Source organism: Vigna radiata, chromosome 10 (assembly GCF_000741045.1).
Source record: "Vigna radiata var. radiata cultivar VC1973A chromosome 10, Vradiata_ver6, whole genome shotgun sequence".
In the NCBI taxonomy this organism is placed as follows: Eukaryota; Viridiplantae; Streptophyta; class Magnoliopsida; order Fabales; family Fabaceae; genus Vigna; species Vigna radiata.
In genome coordinates this window covers 8,734,872-8,748,036 of record NC_028360.1, presented here as the reverse complement: position 1 = coordinate 8,748,036, position 13,165 = coordinate 8,734,872, and the positions used below count along the sequence as shown (strand labels likewise).

Genomic DNA, 13,165 nt, shown 5'->3' with positions numbered 1-13,165 from the left:
TGGTGAGCTACTAACTGCTGTGGGTCGAGATGCTAACGACCAAATGTTGCCACTAGCATATGCAATAGTAGAAGTTGAGAACAAGGACACTTGGACATGGTTTTTGGAGCTGTTGATTGAAGACTTAGGTGGTCCAGATGTGTGTTCTGGTATGACAATCATGTCAGATCAACAGAAGGTACCNNCCAATACAGTTTCTGTCTTTGTCAATTCTGTTATATAAATGGAATACATCATCTAACTCTTTTCTCACTGATTGACAGGGTCTAAGACAAGCAGTTCAAGATGTTTTTCCTGGAGTTGCACAAAGATTTTNTGTAAGGCATTTATATGCCAACTTNAGGAAGAAATTTCCTGGAAAGAATCTGAAAAAGCTCATGTGGAGGGCAGCTTTGGCTACTCACCCACAACAATGGGAGAATATCATGAGAAGCATCAAAGAGGTGAATGAAGATGCTTTTCGACACCTCATGATCCTTCCTCCAAGGTAAATTGTTTTCATTATTCCCTTTTAACTTGTGTATTTCATGTACATTATGTAACAGGTTTTTATATTTAGTAATNAATATTTCATGCATGTTTATTGTAGGTTTTGGTCTAGATCAAGGTTCACAAGCACANCTACATGTGATACCTTGGTCAATAATATGTCAGAAGCATTCAATAGTGTTCTGGTCAATACAAGGACNAAACCTATCATCACAATGTTGGAGGAAATCAGACTATACATGATGAAGAGGTGGGCGACTAATAGGACAAGGGCAGCCTCATTTAAGTCGTCAATTTGCCCTAAGATACTNAGTAGACTACAAAAAGANTCACTACAAACNAANCATTGGGTTCCCAGGTATATACGAATTAATTGTATTTCTTTGTACCTTGTGGTAGAAGCTGTATTATAACTAATGGTTCCTTAAATTCACAGCTGGTCTGCACATAGACTGTTTGAAGTCCGCCATGTGTCCCAAACTGGAGACAACTTCGTGGTGGATATAGATCAATATTCATGNTCATGNAGGAAATGGAGCATCTCGGGAATACCTTGTGCACATGCATTGGCTGCAATGAAGTTACTCAACATAGACCCACAACAACACATACCTGCTTGCTTTACAAAGTCAGCCTATGAGGAAATTTATTCCTCTGTTATTTTTCCCATCAATGGAAACAATCTCTGGGAGGTAACCGAATGGCCAGATGTGATGCCTCCATCAAAAAGACAGATGCCTGGACGTCCAAAGAAGAAGAGGAGGTTAGAGCAATGGGAGTTGCAGAAAAGTAACACCAGAATGTCAAAAGGAGGATTACTCAAGAGATGTGGCGTGTGTAGGGAACCTGGTCACAACAAGAAAAACTGTCCCCAGAAAAACCAAGCACANGAACATGGACAACAACCCACTTCATTGGCTGAGGATCAACCAGATAGCTCACAACCAGTTCAGAACTAAAGAATATTTTAGTAGATTTTTGGATGGATCGGTTTGTAATAGAGTGATGTTTAGAACTTTATATTTTAGTATGTAATGGTTACAAACATGTGCAATGGATAAGCACTTTTTGGTTAATGGTTACAGACATGTGCAATGGGGAATGAAATTTATTTGACTTTATCAGTGCTTTATTGTATCAGTGCTTTTTGGTTACTTTTTAAAGTGTTCTAGTAAACACTTTGGAACCAGCAGTCTGCTTTAGAAAGAGTGCAGGTCTTTTTAAAGTGTTCTAGTAAACACTTTGGCCAAATTTGATTGTACGTTGCTGTTTGATCCTACATATATGCTTATTTGGATCTGCACCAGTATACCTATTGATTGAGCATGATTTTACTTTGCATTTAATTTGGTCATACTGCTGGAAAGGCCATTTGCATTCTGTTACAGGCAGTAAACCGATCTGCCAAGTGTTTGGAGTCAAATTCTGCGTGTGGTTCTGGGTTGAGCATTAGATCATTGCCAATCATCTAATTGATACTTCTGCCATTTTGAGCAATTTTCTTTGATTGTATTGAGTTCATTTCTGTTGTGTTTAAACTGAAATACCATTGTTTGCAAAATTTGGCTATCCTAGTTGCTTCAAATAGCTTGCAGCAGCATCAATCTACTCAATTTCTGTTATACATTGAATTTTAGCAGATTTTGTGTTCAAACAAGTTTGTTTTAATCATTCAAACATGTTTGCATCAGTTTAAGATGAGTAGTTGCTGTTATTTGCAAAATGCCTATAGGACTTGCCAAATTTTTGAGTCAATTCTGGTAAATCTGTAGCAATGCAGTGCCTATATTTTGTTTCCAAAAATCTTGTTTCCTATTTACACTCCCTTGGTATACCATAATAGATTTACAGAAAGAATGAATTGTTACAAGACAGTTTGTATATAAAGGGAGACAAGTCCAAGTTCCCAACTGTTATCTAAGGAATTCTAAATACTAAACTGCATATCAGAAAACTGTTTTTTATTACTATTGTTATTACCCAGCATAGAGATATATTAACATGGAACTATGCTTTTGTTATTTATAGTAATTGTTTCCAAATCAGGGTATCATATACAGGTCCCACTCATGAAATAAAAATTGCTTTAAGTCAATGCAAACTGATAAAGGGCAAAGTTAATACAAACTGATCCAGGTCCAAATCATGTTATGGTTTTCCAAAATATCATTTCATTAAGCATACTACAAACTGATACATGGCNGATACAAGGCAAACTTAATACATCTTATCAACTACAACCAAAACACAACTAAAACCAAGACACAACTAAAACCAAGACACAACTAACTAATCAAGCTCGACCCATCAACATTGCAATGATAACGATGTTCATTACAAATACAACCCCAACCAAAATTTTCAACCAATTTTGAACACCCATCAAAGCTCTCTGCACAGAAGCTATCTTCTTATCCCTTTCAATTTCAACATTTGCTTCCAACACNTCACAGCTAACAGTTTCTTCAATTCCCCAATCAGTGCACCATCTGAAGTAGTTGCATCCACCATTTTCACTTCCAACCTTATACCTAGGGCAACCCCAAAACTTTTTGCCTCGATTCTTAACAGTTTTTGCAGTCCTCAACACACAGCTTTCTCCACAATGGCATATGATCGAACCTTCAATTCTGTTCCAGCTTCCATCTCCACGAGAGCTGATAGAGCGCAAATGCTTTCTTCCACACTCATTGCAAGTGGATGACGAACAAGAATGACCCATGGACATTTTCGAAATTTCAGAANCTTCCCAATCTTCGTCAACGACGAACACAGACCAATCCGCTCACAATTTCANAAGCTTCCCAATCTCCCCTATCGAAACTCCAATTACAAACCTTCAATGCCCTAATACACTCTGTATCCTCTCTCGCGATTGATGAACGATGCACTCTCCTCTGCCAATTTCGCGAAAAAGTNATCCAAAGNGAAATCCCCAATTTTGCTCCAAAGTGAAATACCTAAATCCCTAATCTGATTTCCAATATATTTTAATTTTTAATTTTTTAAAAAATCCATGTTTCATTTCATCAGATCAATGACACGTTGCATGACACCTGTGCATAACATGACACCTCATTTACTGTACTGGCAAAATATTTGACGCTGTTAACTTTATTTAACGGAAAGGGTCAATTTCATTCAAATTGGCTCTTATGAGGACCAAATTGGGAGTTTTAATAATTGAGGGATGCAATTGGGAATCAGTCCCCAAAATAGGGACGATTTAAGGGTTTAAACCTAAAAAAATACTAAAATTTCTTCAGAAATCAAAACAGATATAGTTTTTTCTTTTAAGAAAAAGTATACTAAAATACTCAGTTCAAAGCATTTGAATGTTGACAATGGGTCAAAAGTCCCCTTCAGATACCAAACCAAATCTGAAACTTTTTGAAGATGACACATCAAAAAAATTATACTATAAAATTCCGCCCTCAAAGAATGTCAATCACAACATGAATGAGCATTTGCGGGCTTCATTAAATCTAAACTCTTTTTCTTATTCTCTTTTATCATATAAACATTTATGAGGTGCAACACATGCAAGTAAATAATATTATAACAAAATAAATAATACTGCAAATACTCAAATTTTAGAGCAAAGCGAAGGCAGTCACAGCTAAGAAAGTTTGGGACATACGGCAAGAGGATATGGAAATTCTGAAAAAGTAAAGAAAGTTAGATTACAGCATGAGCTCTTGAGTACGGGAGAACAAGAGACGATCAAGGAGTACATTGGAACAATACAAGTTGTGGTAAATGCGATGCAGGCTTGTGACAAGATTGTAAAAGACAAGAAGATTGTTAGAGAAAATTTTAAGAACGTTATTGTGGCTATCGAAGAGTGTAAGGACCTAAAAATGACGAGAGTGGAAGAATTGCATAACTCCTTTGAAGCACATGAGCAGCATTTGATAGAGAGAAAGATTACAGAAAAAAGTGCGATACAAAGCCAAGAGTAGTCAGAACTTCAAAAGTCGTGGAAATGGGAGAGGCAGAGGGAGATCGTGTGATGGTCGAAATGGAGATAGAATGATAAATTCCTCTATACAAAAATTGGTTTGGACCTTTTTGTGTTTTTTCTGTTGTTGTAATTTTGTTTATGTTAATCTAATAGTTTCTAAATAATTTTTGTTTAATATCATTTTCTGATCCTATTTTTGTTTATTTTTTAATGTTGGAATCATTTTTATTAGTGTTTAATGTGGTCTTATTTTTGTAATTTATATTCAATTTGATCTTTTTTCATGATGTCTTCTAAATTATTAACCATAGATGTGTGTCATCCTGGTATCTTATAAGTTTTACTATTTCTGTTAGATTTTTTTTTAATTTTAAAAAAATTGTCCACATATCGAGTCAAAATTGTGTCACATGCAATATCAGTGTCATATGTCAATTCAATGTCAGTATCACACATATCAAATCAGTATCAATGTCACGTGTCAGTCACATGTCACTATCTTGTATTCAATTCAATCTCAATTTTTATGATTTTTGTTCAATTTAGTTTCAAATTTTGTTAATTTTGTTGAATTCAGTCTTAATTTTAAATTTAGAATGAAAAATCATCATAATTTTTTAAATTAGATAAAAAAAATCCTCATTATTTTTAAAATTAAAAAAAATTCATTATTTTTAAAATTAAAAGGATAAGTCTTCATTATTTTTAAAATTATAAGCAAATTTATTCATTATTTTTTAAATTATATGAAATTTTTTTCATTATTTTTAAAATTTGAAGGAAAATGCTTCATTATTTTTAAAATTATAAGGAAATTTCTCCATTATTTTTAAAATTATATGAAAATTCTTCATTATTAGAAGCAAAATTCTAATTTATTTCTAAAATTAGAAGGAAAATTCTAATTTATTTTTAAAATTATACTGAATTTTTTTTTTAAAGTTAGAAGAAGAAATCTTCATTATTTTTAAACCAACTCTAACATATTTTGTACTTGTAGAAAAAATCAAATATAAATATAATAATTATATTTTAATAATATAATTAGAGTTGGTTTAAAAATAATGAAAGAAAAATTTAATAAAAAATAAATTTAATTTCAATTTTGAGAGGAACAAAATTGAAAAAAAAAATTAGAACTAAATTGAACAATATTAATTAAAATTGAGGCTAAATTGAATATAAGACATTGAAATGTGTGACACTAATAGTGACTTGAGACATGGTATCAATATTGAATTGACATGTAATATTGACATTGCCATGTGATACAATTAGCTTGACACATGAACAACTTTTTTAAATTAAGAAAAAATATATAAAAAAATTTAATAAAAATTAAAAAATTAAAATAAAAACACGAATTGACATGTGATACACAGTATTCATTTGTCGATTTAGACTACATCATGAAAAATAACTAAATTGTAAATAAATTACAAGAATTAGGATCACATTGAACACTCGAAAAGAAAAATTAGTCTTATATTGAACAAAGTCGATGAAAATAGAAACAAAAAATGATTAAGCTAATATCTTTTAAATATATCCAAAATCTAAATAATGTATTTGCTTGTTGTATAGATCTAAAAATATTTAATAAGATTTTGTCGGATTTTTAAAAGATTTTGAAGCTACTATGTATTTATATTTTATGATTTAATTAAATAAAATAATTATTTAAAAATATTAACACAAATATCTAATATATTTGCCCAAATAATCTTTTATAAAAAATATTACTGCTCCTTTGAGTTGAAAAGGAGACAAATAAAATTGCATACGCTATTTTTGTTATTATGTGATGTTTGGTTTGAGTATTTGTGACTTTGAGTATCTTCTCATTTTAACTTAATTGTCGACATATCATGAAATTTTGATCAATTTATTTTCACATTTTCATGAATTCATCTTTAGTTATAACTGTGTACTAACAGATATCAAAATATCTAAAATACATTTATAACACTAAAATATTATTTTTAACATGTTTGATAACTTAAGCTCAACAATCCTATTTGTAAGAAATCTTAATTAAAATAATCTTTTTAAACATAAAAACCAATTGAGAAACAATAATTAAAACTGAATGAGGACATACTCTTACATTTGTCACACACTACAATGAATATTGGCAACCAAGTTCTGGTGCTAGTCCTGGTTATAAACTCTACCTCTCCTCTTCACACATCATAAATATCATACACACATCATCATTCATCCTATAATCAACCATTTGTGGAGTGTCGGAGGTGATTGAATGAATTTGAGGGTAATTTTTGTTGTTGTTTATTCGAGTGAATTTAAAGGTAAACGAGAGTAAATTTTGAAATAAAGTTTGTGAGAATTGATATAAGATTTAGTTTATATGATAAATTAAAAAAAATTACTTCAAAATTTACTTTCGTTTACCTCCAAATTCAGTCAAATAAACAACAAAAAATATTATCCTCAAATCCACTCAATCACTCTCCCCAATCACCTCAGATCACCCCAAGTGAACACACCCTAAAGGATGTGTTGTACCCTTGAAGATAAGTAATCAATAACAAGCATTTAACCTCACTTATTGTACCTGTCTACATTGCCAAACATCACCTTTCAGACCATGTACACAAACACTTATTTCTTTGCCTTTATCTCTTTAATTGTAAAAAAAAAAAACTTAATTCCTTTTTTAGTCTAATAGCATCCAAGTAGTATTGTGGATTTCATGGCAGAGATAAGCTCTGCCACAACATTCGAGCATGAAAGAAAATTCTTGTTCTTTATAGTTTTCTCTTAATTCAATAGTCCATGAAACAAAATTGTACAACACAGGAATAAGAATAATAATAGTTATATACAGATGTCCTTTTAGGATATCAAAGTCCTTTATTTATAGTTCCAAAGTCAATGGATAGAATAATAATCTCCATACAAAGTAATATTATAGATTTCTTAAATAACATTTACTTTTTTTTTGTTAATAATTCTTTAAAAGAAATACTATATGTAATATAAAAAAAAAATAACCTAACCTTTTTTTCAAATTGTGAACAAATTTTAACAAATTAGAATGTTAATATATAATTTGAAAAGGAAAAGACAAGAATATTATAGTATTTTACTTAATAAAGATTTCTTATTGTTATTCTGTTATAAACATGTGATGGGTCCACTATTTGCAATGTTTGGTTACTTTTGACATAATTTGTCGAAAACCTAGGTGACATATGGTTCCACCCATTCCATTTCTATATTTTTTTTAATAGCATGAAATGAGAAATAAGGATTATTTTCATCTCCACTTTGCATCAGAATAAATGAGTCAGTCCTAACAAATTATACTATCAACTTATACTTGACAAACAAATTTACAATAAAAAAAATTCCTTTTTCAAATTCATTATATATAATAAAAATATTCGATAAAAATGTACGATCTTATAACTATATTAGTTAATAAATGTAAGATAATATTTTTATTTAATTAAGTTAAATTTTTTTCACATCGTTTAAATTAAAATATCAATTTAATACATTATCTGTGTATATAAATAATTAAAATTAATAAATTAAAATAATTATAACAATTGAAATTAAAATTTTCACAATTTACAGCATAAAAAAAATCTGATTTTATATTTAAATTTAATAAATAGAAACATATAATTTGAATATGTATGAAACCATTATCTCAGAAGGGGTGATAGACAATAATCAAATATTTAATAAATCTCTGTTCAATATCAATTGTATCATATTTTTATTTTAAAATAATTTAAATAGAATCAACTATAAAATTTAAAAAAAATAATTATTTTTATATTAGGCGTGTTATAAAGATAGGGACAGTCTATTTTGGACGATCTTGTAAAATTTTCCATCTTAAAACTGATGGGTGGGACCAATAAGGAGCCATTGTCTCAGACAGGGTGGGACCAATAATGAAACATTGTCTCAAAACTGTTGGAAGCCTCCAAACTGATCTGTGAGATCCTAGTAGGATTCCTTGTCTCCAAACTGATGTCTTGTCTCAAATCCTTTCATATTGTTGAAATAATCAACTTTTATTTTGCACGATGATATCTTATTATAAAATAGTATTATAAGATAAGATGTAATAATACTAAATAAGATAATAGTTAATAAATATGTAATTAATAAAAATATTAAATAATAAAAATTTAATTAAGAAATACTAAAAAAAAATATGTTCAGTAAATTACAAAAATTGAATACCTGAAACTTGAATTTATGCAGGAAAGATAGTTACGTCAGAAGTTTCTTCAGGAATATTCCATTTTCTTCTCTGGTGATGTTAGTTTTTATGCTCAGTATTAATTGGTAATATATATATATATATATATATATATATATATATATATATATATATATATATATATATATATATATATATATATATATATATATATATAAAGAAACAGACATTCTATTTTTTTTTTCAAATCAATCAACTAATGAACCATTTATTTAGGTTAGTTATTGGTTTAGATAAGTTGCTTTGATTATCTAAAGTCTGTAAGCTTATTTTACTGAAAAAAAGTATTCACACGAACTATCTAGAGTTGAACATAGATTAGGTTAGATCGAATTCAAATCAAATATGACTAATATATAATATAATATGAATTTAATATTTTAAAATCTATCCAATTTTATCCAAAAACACCAAGAATAACCAATTTTTCATTCCCCTTCTCTAATCCATCTTCTATAATTTTCTAAAATGGAATGAAATCCAATTGTACGTTTATGGTTTAAAGAATAAATACACTCATTAAAAACAACGAAAAAAGAAAGTAATATTCCTAATTATTTCCTTCGTCTTCTGACACTGACAGTGAAGGAGTTATTCTTGATGTTGTCCATTATAGAAGTTCTTTTGATCACGCGTTATTATGAAGTTGATTTTAGCTTATTCTCAACAGCTTCCACAGTAATAAGATTAAGGAATAAATTATTTATATAGTAAAATGAATTGCAAAAATGTAATGCCTATTTCACTCTGTTTCATATATATTATTTTCTTGTCCTGCTCTTAATTATTATTAGTTTAGTGTTAAGAGTAAAAAAGTATATTAATGAAGATAATTGATAAAACAAAAATAAATAAATAAAGTTACTACATTAGTTTTAGGTGCATAATTAAATTAGTTAATGTATTTATTATTTTGCATAAATAAAACAATTACATCTAATTTACTTTTATGATTTTTCTAAACATTATGAACAATAAATTTTATATTATTTTGTTAAATAATTATTACTTTGTGTCCATAAGATATTATTTAAAGAAGTTGAATGCATATATTTTATTTTCTTTTAATTTATATGTGTTATCACTTTATATATGTAAATAAGAATTGATGATAAAGTGTATTTAACATATTATTAACATACTCAATTTTATTTTGTTTTTTAATTGCTTAAAAATAGAAAAATAAAAGGTAATATTACTATTTTAAGATTACATATAATATTTTTAATATATTTTAGTGAGTAATTCTGGAAATGTAGATGTTAAATATATTATCTTTATTTTATATTTATCTTTAGTTAGTTTATTATTATTTTTTCTTATTTGAATTTTGGGTTTAGTTTATATTTCTTTCATTGTAAATACAGGACTCATGTATATAGTTAGGATAGGCTTTAACGATGACTTTGATACCATCGTGTGTTGTCACATATCGATGACTTTGATACCATCACACGTCTCATGTCCTTTAGGCAACTATTCAGAACATCAAATACAGTTAGGATAGACTTTAACGATGACTCTGATACAATGTATATATCCTACATTAAGTGAGCTTAAGACTTAATCAACCCCACGAAACCGGTTTGTAAAGCGAAGTTTACTCGCACTTATGTATTATAAATTAATTTTATTTCTAGTCAACGGGACTTCCAACAGTAAAAATAGTTTATTCATATTTTTAAAAAGTTAAATGTTAAATTTAAATTATTTAATAAGAAATGAAGAATCATGTAAAAATAGTTGATACTATATTAAAAAAATTAAAATAAATTGCATACAGATATCTTATTTATAGAAAATGACATATGTAATGTAGTGAACTAGCTGTCCAACAACATATGAATGGATAAAAGCTGGCACCATGTTTAAAATAAAAATTATTTAATTATGAATCGCGGAATGTTTTATATAAAACTTTAAAGTAATTTTCAATAAATTAACTAATTACCAAAACTAATAAAATTTATTGTTCATATATTAACAATTCAAATATTTTTATATCACTATATGATTATAAATATTATTAATATAAATTCTAAAATAATTATTATAAGATGATATATATATATATATATATATATATATATATATATATATCTAATTCTAATAAAATAATTATTTTTATATTTTAAAATATAAAATAATTTAAAATAAATCAATTTAAAAAGTGAAAATTAAAAAGAATGTAAGAAAATGAAAATTTTAGGTCAAAATTTATTAAATTTAAAAAGATGAAGAAAAATTGAGAAGACTATAGGCAAGTCAATCTCTCAACCTCGTTTCCTTGCCCAATCCCTACGGAAGTTGTCCGTCCTAGTCATCAGGATATATTAATAAAATATATTTTAAATTTTATTTGAGAAAATAAAATGTAATTATGTTTTAAAATATAATACCTCCAACTACGATAATTTCTTTTATATGTAAAAAAATAGTAATAACTTTAAAATGTAATAATATTGTTAATTGTTTATGCTATTAATTCATTATAAGATGTCTCAAAGACACAATAATTTGCAGAATAATTTCTTTACCATTAAAGTAAATGGTTATCAATATCACTTATATCGTAAAAGTAGATCCATTAAAAAAAATATATAAGAGAAAGAGAAAGGGAATAGAAAATAAAGTGAGATTAAGACTTATATTTAATCTTAGCATATAAGTGTATGACTTGGTATCCTTACTAAAAAGTAAACAGGGAAAAGTTGGTAGTGAACACGATTGATGTAAAACCAAAAAAAATTGAAATAATTATATTATATAATCATTTATCATAATGATTTGGGTTATAAATTAAGAAGAAATATATAATTTGAATTTAGAAAATAATTGATTATAAAGTAATTAATTTATAACATTGAAAATAATATTTAACTTTTTATTAATAAATTTATATGAATTTAAAGAATAATTATTTTATTTATATAATTTAAGGCTTATTTAGAATTTTAATTTATCTCGTTATTTTAGTTTATATACTTTTATACTTATTTAAAAAAGAAGCATGAAACAAATGTAAAAGAATGATTTGTTTATATTCATTGATAAAGGAGAATAATTAATAATAAAAGAATTCACCACAGAAACTGGAATATGGTGATTGAAAAATAATTTTTATCACACACCAGTCTTCTCCGATCATGGATGAGAGAGAAGAATAATTTTACCTTCTCCTTTACCTTCTCCCTCCTTTATGTAGCAGAGCAATTATACACAGACATTCCATATTCAGTTTAACTTATTTAATAATAATAAAATTATATTTTTATTTTTAAATATAAAATAATTCAGAAAGAATTAAGTAGCAAACAAATATATTAGATTTCTTGAGTATCGGGGTATAGAAAAATGAATTGGTGTATATATACCATTCTTAAAGAATTTGATGAGTCATGTTGATGCGTATGTTTACTAAAACATGAGGTGATTGTTTATTATCTCTTTTTCTATTATAGAAAGAAACAAATTTCAATATCAATCCATGTTGAGTTGAAAAATGAACAACCTTAAGCGAAACTTCCTTATTATTTAGCTGTATATCGTCGGAAAGTTGAGAATAATATCTCTATATAAACCCACACAGACACACACTGCAAACCCCTTCACTTACACAAAACAAACATTTAACTTTGTTTCTGAGTTCCACTGATCTTTTACTATGAAAAGCAAAAAAGCTTACATTGTCCTTATGGCATTACTGTTAACTTGTATTGGAACAAAGTATGGAGTCTCCAAAACCGATAGCTTTCAACAACCACCACTGTTGGTTTTCCTTATTGCTATGTTTTCCCATATTCTTGCATCCACAGCTGACATGACTGAACCAATTACCATCATAACATTTCATGTCTCAGGGATAATTGCATGTGAAACACTCCTATGGATTCTCACTGCACAGTTTTTATGGTGTTTTATCATAAACTTCCTTCTTTTACTGCTAGCCACTTTCTTCTTCTTCCATCCCCTCACTCACCTTATCATTTCCTTCATCAACTACATCACTCACCACTTCCATTCTACACCTCCAAATGCTTTGCAGATGCCAAATATACAACCACAAGAAAACCAGGTTTAGCATTGAAACATAGCCTGCTTCATCACTATCTGGGCTTTGTTTATGTTTCTAGCTCTATATATATGCTCATAGTCTTATTTTTGTCTACCAACAAGTTGATGTAATGTTTTGGGTTTAGGTACACCTGCATATTTATTTTATTATGAGTCAAATCCCAGTCTTAAGATTTTAAATTTTAAATTTGACTCAAATTTTATTATTGAATCTTCCAAAAAAGTTTCAATTGAATGATGCAATATACGCACAAAACTCAGTGCTAAATGTCAGGTGACTTGTCTGTTATATAAATCTTACTGTTTAAGATTTAAATCAAGTTTATATAAGAGATTCAAGTATACTATTTGTCACAAATATATATATATATATA

The 13,165-nt window shown here is 28.0% G+C and overlaps 2 protein-coding genes across 2 annotated transcripts in view; one reads left to right on the top strand and one right to left on the bottom strand.

Annotated features, from left to right (window-relative positions):
- Positions 1-1,448, top strand: part of LOC106774771 — a 6,937-nt gene extending 5,489 nt beyond the window's left edge. The window contains exons 2-5 of the mRNA XM_014661809.2: positions 8-178; positions 264-487; positions 590-739; positions 926-1,448. Coding sequence (XP_014517295.2) covers positions 8-178; positions 264-487; positions 590-739; positions 926-1,448 — 1,068 coding nt within the window. The remainder of the gene's footprint in view (positions 1-7; positions 179-263; positions 488-589; positions 740-925) is intronic.
- Positions 1,449-2,782: 1,334 nt separating this feature from the next.
- LOC106774770 lies at positions 2,783-3,217 on the bottom strand. The gene has a single exon (XM_014661808.1). The coding sequence runs from the start codon at positions 3,215-3,217 to the stop codon at positions 2,783-2,785; it is 435 nt and encodes a 144-aa protein (XP_014517294.1).
- Between the last annotated feature and the right edge of the window lie 9,948 nt (positions 3,218-13,165).